General features: G+C 38.5%; 1 protein-coding gene across 1 annotated transcript in view; it reads left to right on the top strand.

Moving 5' to 3' along the window:
* The window catches only part of RDH10 (retinol dehydrogenase 10), a 30,915-nt gene extending 13,800 nt beyond the window's left edge, over positions 1-17,115 (top strand). The window contains exons 3-6 of the mRNA XM_007956765.2: positions 13,318-13,416; positions 14,610-14,755; positions 16,759-16,890; positions 16,992-17,115. Of these exons, the coding sequence (XP_007954956.1) occupies positions 13,318-13,416; positions 14,610-14,755; positions 16,759-16,890; positions 16,992-17,115 (501 nt within the window). The remainder of the gene's footprint in view (positions 1-13,317; positions 13,417-14,609; positions 14,756-16,758; positions 16,891-16,991) is intronic.
* The last annotated feature ends 368 nt before the right edge of the window (positions 17,116-17,483 follow it).

Genomic DNA, 17,483 nt, shown 5'->3' with positions numbered 1-17,483 from the left:
ATGGATCACTCTGTAGCTCTTGTGTCTGTGGTAAAGTTGGAACGTGAAAGAGGTAACTGCTGAGACTTATTGTTACTTGCTGTGAAGTTGATTCTGACTCATGGTGACTTCTTACGTGCAAAGAGTAGAACTGCTCCATAGGGTTTTTTTTGTTTTTGTTGTTTAAAAATATACACAACAAAACATAGGCCTATTCAGCAGTTTCTACATGTACAATTCAGTGACACCGATGCGTGCTTCAGGGTGTGCAACCATTCTCGTCCTCTTCGGAGCTGTTCTCCTTCATTAACATAAATTCACCGCTCTTTACTAAGGTTAATATTTCAAGGTGCTGTTGTCACTTTTATCCCATATAGATAGATCTTTAAAAAAATATATAATGCTCAACGCAGACTTTTTTTACTAGTTAAGCTAATCTATTGTTTGATTTTCAGAAGACTTCAGAGGATATTTTTGTTTTAAAGTTTAAAGATTATCTCAGGGCAGTAGTTTTTGGGGTTCATCCACCCTCCATGGCTCATAAAGTCTGGATTCCATTTGAAATTCTTTTGTGCATCTCTCCCCCTTTGGATCAGGATTCTTCTGTAGAATCTTTGATCAGAATGTTCAGTAATGGTAGCCAGGCACTATCCAGTTCTTCTGGTGTCATGGCAAAGAAGGCATTGTTCATGGAGGCAGTTAGCCACACATTCCATTTCCTCTTCCTATTCCTGACTCTCCTTCTTCCTCTCTTGCTCCAAGTGAATAGAGACTAACTGTACTTTGGATGGCCACTTGAAAGCTTTTAAGACCCTAGGCAATAACTATGCAATGAACTAAGAGGTAGAACAGAAGCACTGAATACTTCATTAGGCCAGTTAGCTGGGGTGTCCAATGAAACCATGACCCTAAACCTCCAAATCAAGAAACCAAATCCCATGAGGTATTGGTTATATATAAGCAGCCTCAATACCTACCTTTTTTTTTTTGGTCATTGTTGAAAATATGTCACACAACTTTTGCCAATTCAATTTTTTACAAGTATACAATTTATTGACAGCATTTAATTGACTGTGCAACCCTACACTTAATTAATGCAGTTTTTCCACTGAAAAACTGAAAGTGAGTATATGCCATAAGCAATAGTACCCCCTCCTTTCCCCTTCCCTGTGCCCTGGTAATCACAGTTAACACTGGTTTCTATACATTTGCCTTTTCTTGTCTTTTTATATAAGTGAGACCATAGAATATTTATCCTTTTCTAATTGACTTATTTCACTCAGCATAATGTCTTCGAGCTCCATGCATACTGTAGAATATATCAAGACTTAATTTCTCCTACTGACTGAGTAGTATTGCATTGTATGTATGCACCACATTTTGTTTATCCATTCTTCTGTTAGTGGGCACATTTAGGTTATTTCCATCTTTTGACTATTGTGAATAGTGCTGCAATGAACATTGGTATACAAGTCTATGTTTGAGTCTTTTGGGTATATATGTAGGAGTGGAATTGTTGGATCATATAGTTGTTTGATTTTTCATTTTTTGAGGAATCTCCATAGGATTTTCAAAGCTATGACCTTCGGGAAACAGATCACCAGGCTGTTTTCTGAAAACGCTGAGGCTGAAAATGTCTTAAGTACCTTGCCTTGAAAGCTAATCCTTCAAAAACTCCATGGATGAGAGGGGAAGTTTTGAAGTGTTTTAGATTGCTTTGAGAGCTTGTTCTAACGAGGGTTGGGGACTTTAGTGCTAAAAATAGATCCAGGGCCAATACAGGTATAGTCTGTAAAGTCCAGTGATCATCCATACAAAGCACTCTGAGGGCTCTTAATGTTTATTTGAACCAGCCCTTAGCTGATTTATGTGGAGGAGTGGAGAATGGAGGTCCCCAACCCCTGCTATCCTGGTTCAGAGCATGCAGGTAGGAATAGAGGATGAAGAGAGATCAGTGTACCTAGTATGCTGAATTTCTAGGAGAACTTGATCTGAAGCCAATTCAGATTTAGAGTAGATAGATTTCCCTGTTTGACTGTAGACTTGTTCTTCTCCTGTGGTCCCATGTATCACCTGGTGGGGACAGGTTAGAAAGGTACACTTTCAGGCCCCTTTCAGATCTACTGAACCAGGATCTGCATCTTATTTGGATCCTCGGGTGATGGTTACACATAAAAGTTTGAAGAGAAACTGCCTTTTAACACTTTGTTCCCACTTCTTCAGTATTCTCTCCCCCCCCCCCCCTTTTATTCCTGAGTTAGCCAGCCCTTAGGAATCGTGTAGCCTAGGAAAATACCAGACCATGCACTCTGGGGGCTACCCTGCTCTAGGTTTTTGTTTGTTTGTTTGTTTTAATTCAGATCGTGTCTAAAAGAAAGCGTCAAAGGTGCTTGTCTTAGTTTTTTAGTGTTGTCATAACAAGATAATACCACAAGTGGGTGGTTTTAAAGAAGAGAAATTTATTTATTTCACAGTTCTGGAGGCTGACAGTCAAATCCAGGGTCTCAGCCTTGTCAATTCCTCCTATGGGCCTCTCTTCTAGTTTTTGCTGTCAGCAAGCAATCCTTGGTGTTCCTTTGCTTGCAAATAGGTCCTCACATGGTGTCTGCCCTGTGTATGTCTCTTTGTTCTGCTTTTTTTTTTTAAAAAAAAAATAAGACACTACTCAGGAGAAATTAGGTTTTTCTGGTGTGACCTTACTAGCATAGTAGAAGAAAACTCATATTTCTAAACAGGATCATATTTATAGATAACAGTGGTCAGAATTTCCACATTTCTTTGGGAAGGGAACATATTCAATGTATAACAATACTCAATGCTGTAGCTTAGTTTTCACCTTGGGTTGCTGTGTTTAGGATGGAGTTTCCACAACCATAAGCATAGTGGCAGAAGTTGGGACCATGCATTAAAGAGCTATGTTTTTCCTGGCCAGAACCAAAATGGCTGTCTGAAAATAAGTTCCAAGAGGGCAGGAACCTCACCCGCCATCACCACCAGCACCTAGCCCAGTGCCTGGTACATTGTTGGTATTCAGTATTTTGGCGTATTGTAAGGAGTGATGTGAAAGAAAGGTTTCTTTCTTTTTTTTTTTTTTTCGGGTCTCACAATTTAGTAATGATGTTTTAAGTGGTTTAGCCAGAGTTGTCATTGATAATTGATTAGTGCTGTCTTCTATTATATTTTAATATGATTGTTCTGTGAAGAAGCTAGAATATACTAGACTAGCTGTTGTTGTTGTTATGTGCCATTGAGTTGGCCCCGACTCATAGCAACCCCTCCTTGGGTTGCTGAGGCAGTATCACTACGGAAGTAGAGTAGCCCAACCTTCCTTCCGAGGAGTGGCTAGTGGGTTTGAACCACCAGCCTTCTGGTTAGCAGTCAAGTGCCTTAGGCACTATGCTACCAGAGCTCCTGACTAGCTGTTAGGGATCAACATTATTGTCCTTAAAGGATAGTTCCTAATTTAGTAGTAGAGTGGTGATTTGAGGGTATTGACATACGGGCAATCTCCAGGTTATGAACAAGATCTGTTCCTAAGTGTGTCTTTAAGTTGAATTTTAGGAAAGTCAGAACAGATGCATATCGTTCTTAGTCTTAACTTTAGTGCAAGAAAAATCTGAAAGTCTTTTGAGTGATTTGAAAGCTACATGTGCAGCAAGTGAAGGTAATTGTGATGAAGAATTTGTTGCAAGTAGGGGTGGGTTCAAGGAGCCCTGGTGGTACAGTGGTTGGCTGCTAACCTAAAGGTTGCCTGTTCAAATCCACCAGATGCTCCTTGAGAAAAAGATGTGATAGCCTGCTTCCATAAAGATATACATCCTTGGAAACCCTCCGGGCAGTTCTCCTCTATCCTAAAGAATCGCTGTGAGTTAGAATGTACTCCCGAGCAATGGGTTTGGTTTGGTTTGAGGTCGGTCCAGTTGTTTCAAAGAGAGGGTAAATTTACATAACATTAAAGGGCAAGTAGGAGGGAGACTCATTAACAACCTGCAATATGCAGATGACACAACCTTGCTTGCTGAAGGTGAAGAAGACTTGAAGCACTTGTTGATGAATATTAAAGACTACAGTATGCAGTATAGATTACACCTTAACTTAAAACAAATATCCTTACAATCAGACCAGTAAGCAACATCACTATAAATGGAGATGAGATTGAAGTTGTCAAAGACTTCATATTATTTGGATTCACAATCAACACCCATGGAAATGGCAGTCAAGAAATCAGACGTATTGCACTGGGCAAATCTGCTTCAAAAGACCTCTTTAAAGTGCATAAAAGCAAAGATAACTCTTTGAAGGCTAAGGTGCACCATGGTATTTTCAGTCGCTTCGTATGTATGTGAAAGCTGAACAGTGAATAAGGAAAACCAAAGAAGAGTTGATGCTTTTGAGTTGTGGTGTTGGCAAAGACTACTGAAAGCACTACGGACTGCCAGAAGAACAACGAAATCTGTCCTGGAAGAAGTGCAGCCATAGAATGTTCCTTGGAAGTTAGAATGGCCAGGCTTCGTCTCACCTACTTTGGTCCTGCTGTCAGAAGGGACAGTCCCTGGAGAAGGATATCATGTTTGGTAAAAATGAAGGGTCAGCAAAAAAGGGGAAGACCTTCAATGAGATGGATTGACACAGTGGCTGCAACGATGGGCTCAGATATAGCAAGGTTGTGAGAATGGTGCAGGACTGGGCAGTGTTTTGTTCTGTTGTGCATAGGGTTGCTATGAGTCAGAGCCAACTCGATAGCACCTAACAACAACAACAACAAGAGTTGTCAGTAACTTGGATGTTTGTAACCTGGGGACTGCCTGTATAAACTAAAAATGAGGGACTTTTTGTTGTGATTCTTTTTTCAGTGCAAATGTATTACAAACCAGGAAAATGTCATTATGAAAGGTAGAGCTTGGAAGAGAATCATCACTGGACTCTATGGAACTTGCTTCACTAATGTGTATGTTACTGCTAGAAATTGGTTCTCGTGGTAGTGAATTTTTTTTTCCCCTAGACATTTGGCAAAGTCCATACCAAAAACCAAACTCACTGCTGTTGAGTCGGATCCGACTCACAGTGACCCCTCTTTGGTTTTCCAAGGCAATATCTCTACAGAAGTAGATTGCCCCATCTTCCTTCTGAGGAGTGGCTGGTGGATTTGAACTGCCGGCCTTCTGGTTAGCAGTCAAATGCATTAGGCACTGCGCCACCAGAGCTCTTTGGCAAAGTTTGGAGACGTTTTTTGCTTACTGTAACAGGTAGGAGGGACTGCTACTGGCATCTAGTGGGTAGAGGCCAGGGATGTTGCTAACCATCCTGCAGTGGACAAGACAACACCTCACAACATAAAATTACCCAGCCCAAAATATATTGGTGGTGTGGAGACTGAGAAACACTGTTCTACAGTATTGGTTCTCTAAGTTAGCTACATATTTGAATCACCTGGAAAATATTGTACCCCAATGCCTGATTGCCTCCCGCAGACAGTCTGATATAAATAATATGCGATGTGGCCTCGGCCCCTGATGATTTTAATGTATAGTAGAGTTTGAAAACCACTGATTTGACTTCTGCAGTCCTTAAAGTTCCTTAAGAGATTCACAAATATGTTTTTGTTTTTAATGTCTAATACAAAGTAGGCACCTCATACCAAACTAAACATACTGCCATTGAGTCAGTCTGACTCAGCAACCCCCACTGGGTTTCCAAGGCTATAAATTTTTACAGAAGTAGACTGCCTCATCTTTCTTCCACAGAGTGACTGATGGGATTGAACCATCAGTCTTTTGATTAGCAACCAACTGCTTCAACCACTGTACCACCAGAGCTCCTTAGGTACCTCGTTGGTTCTCATATATAATAAGTAAAATCTAAGTTATGGTACATGTTTAAGAATAAAGTCAAATTAGTTTTCAGGAGTAATCTTTTGAGTATATCCTTGATTTAGGTAAAGACTAAGTTTTTTAAAAGGCTCTACAGTAACAAAAATAGAAAGCAGGGAAGAATTTTAACTATTTATGCTTAAGAAATTAAAGGGATGATGGAAGATAATCGTAATGGCATTCCTGGGCTGTGCTTTTGGGAAAGGAGCAAAGGAATCCTACCACTGCAGACAGCCGGAGCCATGGCTGAGCTCCGTGCACATGGTCATGCCTCACGGAAGGGTTACTAGTCACTAAAGCAGAACCAAAGCCTCAGCCCTTTGGGAGATCTGTCTTATAGTTTCTGAGATGGGACTTGCACTTGAGCTGAAGCAAAGGGATTAATGACAACCTGTTCTCTGGCAGGCTATTTGGCTACAATTTGTGGATTATTTTCTTTATTCCATAAAGAGTAATTAAATAGGGGCAGGGGCCTGAACTTGAGGGAGGTCATCTAACACTCCTTTGGTCATCTAGGACTCCACCAGGAGAAGGGTCAGGGAAAACAGGATTTTAGAAAATGTGTTCAGCATTCATCATTTCTATTAAGTTTCTGTTGAGCTTCTCTGGTTTCACATAAAACACAGAATAATCGATGATTGTTTTACGCTGATAATTTGTGATTTACAATATAATGTAAGACAGGTATTCAGGTTATATTATTTTAAAAGACATAGCCATGGCAACATATAAATATTTATTGAATAGGTGTTTTTTTGATCACCAGATGCTCCCAACTACATTAATGGAGTTGATAACCTTATTGAGTCATTTACAAGAGTCTTATGAATGTTAATACCCCAGTGTTATGACTTGTATTTTGAAAGTAGGACCTTAAGAAATAATTATTGAATATAGAACATTTTTGAGCCAAGAAACGTTGGAGATCTCCGTTTTATTCTCACATTTATCTCTCATCTCACAAATGAGTTAAATCTCAAGATTCAGAGAGGTCAGAGAACAAAAGGAAGGTTAAGTAATTGGCAGAGTTAGGACCGTGTGGTTCTCTGGACTCCAAAAACTAGTATACTTTTCCATCTTTGTACCCAAAAAATACTGATATATCGATTGCATTTTAAATCACTTCATTTCTGGTATTTCTGTGTAGCAAGGCCTGAAATGTAAGAGGATGTTGATATCCGAGTCGCTGCCTTGGGATGGGATCATCCCATCCTTTAGCTGTGGGAAGGCAAGTTAATGATGCATTTATTTTTGCTGAATACTAATGCTGTCATCATCTGGATGTTCACTTGAAAAGCTAAGCTCTTTTATTAGCTTCTTGGTTGCAGGGCAACTGTAGGAGTGTTTTTGTGTATGTGTGTTAAGTATCAACTGCTAATGCAGTTCAAATGTTTAATCCATGTGGCCTTGAAATTTAAAAAAAAAAAAAGAAAAGAAACTTTAAAGGATGGCATACATAACATTGATGTATTCTTTAGTTTCTCCTCTCTAAGGAGAGAATATCTTGTCTCAATCTGATCGAAATAAGATGAACGTTTTGTAAAGTCTGAGAGTATTGCCGGGTTAAGTATTTTGGGGCTTTATTGCACAATTGGTCAGAAGACCTTTCTGTCTCTGCAAGCATACCCACGTTGGTGGTAAGTGGGAGGGAGGAGGCTGTAGTTAAACTATGTGAGTTTCAGAATTTGTATTGTCAACTGCAACCGAAATACTTAAGTCAATATATTGCTAGCAAACATGTATTTAGGCTGCTTTACTTCCTGGTAAAAGGTAATTTTGTAATGAAGAAAATTGTTTTTCAAGTAACACTTTCTATGTATGGTCAAAATAAAATTTTAGAAGTTTGGTAATCAGTGTATTTATTACCCAACCAAAAAAAAAAAAAAAGAGTGTTTATTTAGTTCTTTGTCCCTTATCCAAGTTCTCCTGTGGTATGTCACCATTTTTAACCTTTGAACACATACTAATTTATTCTACTAACCCTCTTAACACATTTCACTATACTTTGAGTGCCTTAAATACTTTCTACTGTCAAACCATTGTTTTTCTGGAGCAGTGACGTGAGTTCCTAGAGAAGAGTGCCACCAGATGTCATTTTAGCCTTGTAAATAAGCGTGAGAATATTCCTTTGTGATTCTGATGAAGATAGGTTACTGTGGTTGCAACATAGGCAAAAGGAGCAAAATTGAGAGAAGAGTTATTTAACCATTTGGAGGAGCACTGTAAGGATTTCTAGTTAAATGTTTGTTCAATGCATTCTTCATTTCTTCATTGTTTTGTTTTGTTTTGTCTTGTTTTGTTTTTCAAACTCTGTATAAGGCTGTTTTTTGGAGATTCTTAAAACCTTTAAACACACATCAGAAAACCATGCTATGCAGTATGCTGATAGTGTTAATCATTTCCCCATCATAATGTGTGGTCCTCTTAGAAGTAAACGTCTACTGAAGTTCAAATAAGAGATAAACACTGACATGATTCCTTGAAAAACACAGCTTTCATTGAATTGATCACAGGATAGTTGTGCAAATAGGATAATACAATATAAGGGCTTTTCCTACTGTGAGAAATTTAACTTTGCTTTTCCCGTAGTGTCCATTGTTCTGGAATTGCTTACAAATATGGAACATATTTCTGGGAATTGTACCTACACCTTTAAAATGTTATCAATCTCGAAATTTCAAAAGTCAGATTTTGTTGGATACTACATTTCTTCGCATTCTCTTTTGTTTAACTTTAGGCTAATTTATCCTGACACTGCAGCTGCAGGGCCCTGCCCTGCACAGTCTGTCATTAAGAGCACCAGGAATGAACTGGAGGCTTGGAACTGTTGGAAGTTAATTTGGCGTAAACCTAACGTTCAACGATTTCTAGACATATGACTTGGCATGTCTGAGTGCAGTTACTTACACGTCTAAGTTTTTATTTATATTATAAATATGTCTTTTACAGTTATCTTTCAAAGCATTCAGTACTTTGAAGAGGATTCCTGAGGAGCTATGGTGATACAAGGCTTGTTAGGCATGTTTTATAAGAATGTCAATGTCCACTTGAATCACAAAGCAACCCTGTCAGTCAGTTGTTGGCAGATCATGGTTTTGGCGTCTTGTGAGGAAATCAAGCACGGGTAATCAGAATTCTACATTCACACTTTACAGCCAGATCAGTCATTAAGAGTTTTCTGGTTTGGCAGATGAGATGATCTTTAGGTCCTTTCCAATCCTAAATTCTCTAAACCCTCCTGGTTCAAATGAGGCAGAGGGGTGTATGTTAGTTAGTGACTCTGAAACTGCCTAGATCAGTATTTTCCTGATAAGGAACTAGTCGTCCTGCTGCTTCTTAAAATTTAATTCTCTGACTTAGGTTTGGTATCTAGCTAACCTTACAAATCACCATGAGCAGCAACTAACTCTGGAGACCATTTACTAGTTGGTAACTTCTGACTAGATAGTCCATCCTTGGAGTTGAGATAACACAGCAGTCTTGTTGTGTGGTAAGTTATCTGAATTGTCCCTCTCACATTCACTGAGGCAGCCCACGTATGAGTTTTTATATAAGCCGTTTGAGATTCGCCCTTTATGCTCTTCTAATGATTCTTTGAGGCAAAGTTAAAGATCACGAACCTTAACTTGAACTGACTGGTGTCATGGCAACTAGCACTTCACCTTTTGCAGGTCCCCACCTCATACATGCTACAATATTTGTGCACATTAATAATTCATTACAAAGTGCCAGATTTCTTTGTGCTGTCAAACTGTGTCAAGGACCGACTATGCTGTGCTATCTCAGATGTCACCTACCAGACTGTTGAGGGCAAGAGTAATTAGAAAGGAAAACTAGTCTGGTTACTTAAGAAAATTCCTGAAAATGTGATGCTTTTTAGCCATTCATTTATAGCTTTTTTTTTTTTTTTTGTAAAGTAAGGAATAGAATTAGTGTTGACCAAAGTTTATTTGATAATGTGTCCCAGACATAAGGCAGGAGTTTGGCTATGGGAATAATAACACCAGCGATAATTGCTCACCTCTATTCAGGCAGCAAGGGAAATGATTAACCATCTTAGTGTTCACTCACATGTATTAGGCTCTGGTGTGAAACCTGAGCACAGGTTTAAAAAGGAGTTTGAGTGGTCCTGATGTGAATGCTCTTATCCCAGACTTGTCTTTGCCCGGCACACATTAGGAGCTCAGTAGGAATTTGACACGAGCTTTGGAATCCAACCATTCTGAGTTCCAAGGCTGATTGTGTGGCCTTCGACAGCTTGCTTCACCTCAGTTTCTTCAACAATTTGTTCATGTTGCCGACATTATCATTAGTAGCTGTATTATTTCCTATAGCTGGTGAGCCTTTCCAGATAAAGAACATTAGCCCTTTTGTCTTAACATGTAGAAAATATACTGACATATTGGAGATAACTGATTTAGAAGGCCAAATTTTCCCTTCTTAGAGAAAGAAATTATGTATTTTAAATAGAACATTCCCCTGCCAGGACCTGTTTGTTTTGTTTTAAACTGATTTCCTCCTTCTTCAAAGAAAGCTTCATACTGAAACAAACAGACCTGTTTCACACTTTACTAGCTACTTAAGGTGAAGCATACATACTTATGTTTATAACCTACAATTACAAACAATTTTAGTTACATAGCCATGTTTAGATTCTTGTGTTTCTCTTTTATCCTTTTTTTTTAAAAAACAAAACCAGTAGCTTAACTGCCCCTCTGAACCACTCTCCTTCACCTCCCCTGGGGAGGAGGGTTGGCGAAGCAGCCCCTAATCACATTTTGTAGAATATGCATAGTACCCTGCTTGTGTGTAGGATCAACTAGAACTGTTTTATGCTTGGTGTACTGATTTAACACAGTTCAGTGCTGGTAATTATCAGTTCTGCTGAGAGACAGGAATGGGACCAGCTCCTGTTTTACCCATCATTGTATGGCCAGGTCTTAGCACAGTACCTGCATATAGTATATAGTAGGTGTTCAAGAAATGTGTGTTGAATAGTACCATCAGACCAGTTTCAGATGGGATATATGTGACATGAATCAGTTTCAGAACCCTTGCAACAAATTAAGCTAAAAAAAAAAAAAAAAACAGTTAGGAACTTGTTAATCTCCTATCACCTACCTTTGTATGGTGCTGGAGATCTGGATTAGTCATTTAACACCTGCAGGCAAGAACATAGCACAGGAATATGCAGAAGTCATTAGCACCAACCCACTCTGGTGTCTGTGTGTTTCTAATCAGAGTGGATACTGGCAGTTTAAAAGAGCGCACAGCTGACACGAGTCAGGTTTGTCAGGTATTGTTACTGATATTTTATATTGTGTGTAATTACTTAGGATTTAATATTAAGTCTTCTACTTACCTGCATTCAGAATGTTAAACGTACTTGGCAAACATTTAATACTTGGAAGTGATCTCTGGGTCATTTAATAGGAAACAATCATAACAAGATACTTAAAAGATTTATAGGCTTGATTGCTGTTAGGGATATTTTTCTAATTTAAATTGGACTTTTAAGCTTCTTTGCCATGTTGCTTTATAGCAATTCTGTGATATGTTGTTGTTTTTCCATGCCATCGAGTCAGTTCTGACTCATAGCTACCCTGTGCACGGCAGAAGGAAACATTACTTGCTCCTGCACCATCCTCACAATTGTTGCTATTTTTGAGCCCATTGTTGGCAGCCAGAGTGTCAATCTATCTCTTTGAAGATCTTCCTATTTTTGCCAATCCTCTACTTTACCACTTATGATGTCCTTCTCCAGGGACTAGTCCCTCCTGATAAAATGTCCGAAGTAGGTGAGATTGAAGCCTCACTATCCTCCCTTTTGAGAAGCATGCCAGCTGTACTTCTTCAAAGACAGATTTGTTCATTCTTCTGGCAGTCATGGTATATTTAATATTTTTGCCAACATTATAGTTCAAAGACATCAGTTCTTCTTGGTCTTCCTTTTCATATTTGTGATTATTATGGCCACATACAAGCTATAGAGACTAAAGTTGAATTCATAATTACCTGAAGTACCAGTTCTCAACATTTTTGGACTATCAAAACAACAATTACTATCATAATTGCCCTAACCATTCTTACTTAATACTAAATAAATAAATAAAAATCAAGCTGAAACCTGTATCTTAGAGAAATAGAAAGTCAAGATGGTCTACAATAATATTAGACAAAGGCTTAATATTCTGACCACTTTTCAATAAAAAATTATTGGGAGACTCTAGTGATATAATTAGTATGAAGCACTTTGAAGAACATAAAATGCTATATAAATATGTGATTAATTTTACACTTTGAATAATGTAGGAGGGAATTGGGGGTAGATTGTCATGGCAGAGAAGAGTTGATGGGGAAAAACTGACAGGTGATAATAAGCATGACATACGAGGAGCCGTATGGAGACTCAGACAAGCAGGGTATAAGATGGGGAGGGTGCTATACGATTGTTCAGAAGTAGACTGGAGAATACTTTGGAATACTGGACAAAGATTAATATGGCAACTGTGTACATCATGGGTTAGAACATAAAAAATACTTCAGCGTTAATGGAATCATTGTTTTTCATCTTGTACATGTAAAAGTTATAACAAATTAGTCATGCTTAAAACAAAAGCTCAGTGATATCTTTGTCAAGAAATCTTTTAAGAAGAGAATGCAGCTCTTTAAGTTGGCTGTGTACTACCTTTTTTAAAAAAAAAAAAAAACTTCATAAATCATGGGAAGCTGTGTTGGCAGTAGGATATAACTCAACGTAGACAGATTGCTGTTTGCTGCTTTCTTTTAAGAAGCAGGTTATAAAACTGTTGGGAGTTTTGTAGAGTAGTTAATAGATCATCTTAAGCAATTTGAAGTAATTTTTTTTTTTTTTTTTAAATACAACCTTGCATTTTGAAAGCCAGAAAGCTAGAGGAGAAGGAGAGTTTAGTGAATAAGGAATCGGCGCCACCTCTGGGGCCACTGCTTGGCCACGTACATTTGTGGTACTGAATGGCCAGTCTTCTGCCTCCATGAAAGCGTCACTCTCAGTAATAAACCCCACAGTGGGGTGTGAGCATTCAGAACACTACAAGTTTTGTTCAGTGCAGAGTTAGCATCATGACACAGTCTCATCTCAAAAGTTTCTGTATTTCCATCCTAAAATACTTTAGATGACTATCACTTAAAAGGTGCTGAAGAGCCCTTTGCTAATGGCTTTCTTCTCATCTCTGGACATTGTCCCTAAAAGCTCTTGTCTTGCAAGCTTGTTGGCTGTGGCTTACAATAGGTCTGCCATGCCATTGATGTGTGCCAAAGTAACTAGACACTTGAAGGATCTTCTCTTTGTTTGATAAATGTAAATGAATTTAGAAATGTAACATTATGTGGGTAAATGTTTGTCTTATAATCTTGAATTGGATATTACATGAAACTTTTATGATGTCAGTTCTAAAGCCTAACGCTTCTTTTTTTTTTTTTTTTTCAGACCACTAAGGCTTTTCTTCCTACAATGCTGGAGATTAATCATGGTCATATTGTGACAGTTGCAAGCTCCTTGGGATTGTTCAGTACTGCTGGAGTTGAGGTTTGTCAAATATAAAGCATTTCCTTAATTCAGTCAGTTACCTTGTGAAGAACACACCAAAATCCTAAGAATAGTATGGTTCATGACAGCCCGTGAAAACACTGTACCTGTGTACTGTTTGTAGAATGTTGCACAATAACATAGGTGGATGATTGTGTCCACAGACAACTGTCAAAATGAAATTCTGCCTTTCCTGCCATAAAATCACTTACAGTGGTTTGACAAAGGAGCAGCAGCAATGACAAGGATGGGCCCATTTTCATTAGCAGTTCACTGGATGATGCTGGAAGCACAGGGTCAAGAATGGAACTGTGGAGGGCAGTGACAGTGCTATGGGTAGTAGATAAATGAGGCCAAAGGTTGACGTTCTGTTTTGGTTAGTCTTGCTAAAAGTGAGCTCTCTTGCATTAGTTCATCAGATGAGATGGTCATCACCAGGCATCGTAGACTCTAAAGTTTGTAGAAATGAACCTATTTCAAAGAACTGGATTTAATCAAACTCTGTTCTTCACCATATTCAAATTATAGCATGTGTGGGTGTGTATAATTCTGTGCTGTTTGCATAAAATTGACAACATCATTTGATGCAATAGCCAGTTTCTATATTCAGGGAATTTATGTTTCCCTTCTTGAATTTTAAGTTGAGTAGTGTAGAAGAACTTCTCTACCTTGTGTCCTAAGATTAAGTTCTAGTTTAAGTTTATGGGATCTAGTTGTTTTCATTTTTACTTCCCTGTGAAAGTAAAGTCAAATCATAATGACTTATAACCTAAACTAGACTTGCCTTTGTTCTTCTAGCATTAATTTAAACAAACTGGTTTTTCAGTCTACTTCACTGAACAAGAGATCGTTTGTAAATTTTCCAGACACTTCAAAGTGAGCCTCTCTCCATTTTTAACTTCAGCTTGTTGGCTTTCATAGAATCCTTTGTGGTAACTTCCCTAAAGTAATATGATCCTTAGTTGATGTGGCAAAAAGTGTTCATCTGTTTCTGCTGTTGCTTTGAAAATATTATTTCTGCACTGAACCACATCAGCTATCAGTCTTGAAAATGGTTTCCTTTTCTTTGCTTAGTCACCTGTAACTCTTTGTATCAAACATCTAATGAAAGCAATAGGACCAGCGGAGCTTCACTGTGGTTAGGGGTTTGTGCACATACTTAGCATTTCTGTTCTCTCCCTCCTCTAACTCAGGATTACTGTGCCAGTAAATTTGGAGTTGTGGGTTTTCATGAATCTCTGAGCCATGAGCTAAAAGCTGCTGAAAAGGATGGCATTAAAACAACACTGGTTTGCCCTTACCTTGTAGACACTGGCATGTTCAGAGGCTGCCGTATCAGGTCAGTAAGAACCTATCTTACTTCTGATTAAAAGCTGTTTTTAAAATCATCTTTCCTTATTGGGGGAATACAGGAATTGGATCTTCAAATGTAGTCAGTCTTGCATTTTAACATTTAACAATTAATTTCATTTTCATTGGTCACAGTTTATAAAACTGAGGTGTGTAAGATTGACAAGTAGGGTGCTAGTATCATGCTACTATAGTTTATTTTAATCTTCTGTATTGTTGTAAAAATACAAATATCAAAATATTTGCCATGTCAGCGTTTTTCAGGTATGGAGTTTAGTGCTATCAACTACGTTAGTTGTGTTGTGCCACACTTGCAGAAGTTAATTTAGACACACCAAATAAGAAATGGCTTCTCCACACCTCCCAGGAAGAAAAAGTAGTAATAGGATTTTTCTTAAAAGTTACTTCTTTGGAAGTTACTTTGTTTCTGCAATATTAAACACCCCCCCCCAAAAAAAAAATTGCCATTGAGTCGACTTTGAGTCACAGCAACCCTACAGAACAGGGTTTCCAAGGCTATAAATCTTTACTTGAGCAGACTGTCACATCTTTCTTCCACAGAGTAGCTGGTGGGTTTGAACCACTCGACCTTCGGGTTAACAGCTGAGCACTTAACCACTGTGCCACCCGGTCCCCTTTCTGTGGTATTAGTGTTGGTAAAAACGAGCTCCAGGAGAAATTGCATTAATGTGACTGATTTGGAAATGAAACAATCCCACTATCACAGAGGAGTATGGAGACTCCTTCTAAAAGACCTCTGAATGTTACACTCCAGATTTGGAAACTTCCTTTTTGTAGAGAGTGTATGTAGTTAGATTCATTCTGACAGAATGAGAAGAGCTGTTTGGATTTACTAAAAATGAAATAAAATACCCACACACTTTGAAAGGAGGCATATGGGAATTTAAATGTCAAGTTACATCTGACTTGAGCTGAGCCAAATAAACAAAACCAAGAATCATTAAGAGGATACTTGTGAGACCTGCTTACTTTGAGATCTTTGCTTGGATGAATTTGAAAGGCAAAGGAAGATAACTAAACCAGTCCCTATAGGCCTAGGGGCCATTCTTAACACACACTGAACCTGAACAAGCAGTGAAGTAGGTAGAGGGTGACTTACTGCCTCCATCCTTAAAATGGAAGCACTGAGGTTGAGTAATCCCAATCTCAAACTGACTCTGAGTCCAGACTCGGGAAGAGACTAGAGTTTGTCCCCTTTGCCCTTGTGTGTGTGTGTGTGTGTGTGTGTGAGAGAGAGAGAGAGAGAGAGAAAGAGAATGGGGAATGGGTTGGGTGCGAGGAGGAGGAGGTTTGGTTTGATGTTTTCCCCTTAAGTGCCTACAAGCCAGTTCCTGAGGATCTGGAGGAGCTCTATTTCCTATCTAGCAAGACAGCAGGTGCAGGTGTCCATGACTATGGCAGGATAACAGAAAGGGAAAGGAATAAACTGTATTGTTAGGTTCTTTGATCATGTAATTTAATGAATTGATGTCTATATGCACTCATTTCAGAGACCCGTGGAGCATTCCCTATTCAGGTACTCTAGAATGCATGGAACTGACTTTTATTTAACGCAGATAAATTAAGCCAATGTAGACGTGCAATTATTTTAATGACATTTAATACGAGAAGCTTGGCATCTTGTCTCGATTTAGTGTTTGTTACGCCTAACACCCTCTACTTTTTCTATTGAGAGGAAAAAAGAAAGAATCAGAAATGCATTTTGAGGTTTTGTAAGAATATGAGTTTCTCATTTTAAGGAAAAGCAGACCAATTGTGCTTTTTTTTTAAAAAAAACTTGTTTTCCAGATTATGCAAATAAATTATGTTAATAGTAGGAAAATTTGGGAGCTTCAGAAGGCACAAAGAAGAATATACAACATGTGCATGATCCCATCACTCAGATAGCCACACTATTGTTTTTGATATATATTTCTACTTCCTTGTTTTGGGTTCATTCTTAATTTCAGTTTTTGAATATGTAACTTTCAGGAAAGAAATCGAGCCTTTCCTGCCACCTCTGAAACCTGATTACTGTGTGAAGCAGGCCATGCAGGCCATCCTTACGGACCAGCCCATGATCTGCACCCCACGGCTCATGTACATTGTAACCTTCATGAAGAGGTAAGTTTGAAGGGTTCCCCAGGGGGCCATGTCTATCCAACCTACCTCACTAACGTCATGAGGCTTCTTGTTCGCTAACAATTGTGATTTTCCCTTTTCAGCATCCTCCCTTTTGAAGCAGTTGTGTGCATGTATCGGTTCCTAGGAGCGGACAAGTGTATGTACCCTTTTATTGCTCAAAGAAAGCAAGCCACAAACAATAATGAAGCGAAAAATGGAATCTAAGAATCTTTTGTACAGAATATCATTTGTATCAGAAGATGATCAAACTGTTTCAATCCAGTACACATCAGCATTACTGATATTCTCTAGAGTCTATACCCATGTTGACTTTTTTTTCAAATCAACTTTTTAAAAAAATTAAGTGTGAATTAACTGAATAAAGTACTGGAAAAAATGTGATCAACAAAAATGAAGTTACGTTATATTGCCAACGGGGTCCTTTTAGAGAGAACCCTAAAACCAGTCAAACCTTTTGACATGCACTGTGTGATATCTTCAGACTACCATTATTTTTTTTAATGAACAGAAAGTCTAGAGATAATAACTACAGTGTGTTTCATGTGTGTCGTTTTTCTTAATCCCCATAGAGT

This window comes from Orycteropus afer, unplaced genomic scaffold (assembly GCF_000298275.1).
Source record: "Orycteropus afer afer isolate SDZICR_OR568_19922 unplaced genomic scaffold, OryAfe1.0 scaffold00662, whole genome shotgun sequence".
In the NCBI taxonomy this organism is placed as follows: Eukaryota; Metazoa; Chordata; class Mammalia; order Tubulidentata; family Orycteropodidae; genus Orycteropus; species Orycteropus afer.
This window is presented reverse-complemented; position numbering and strand designations above follow the sequence as displayed.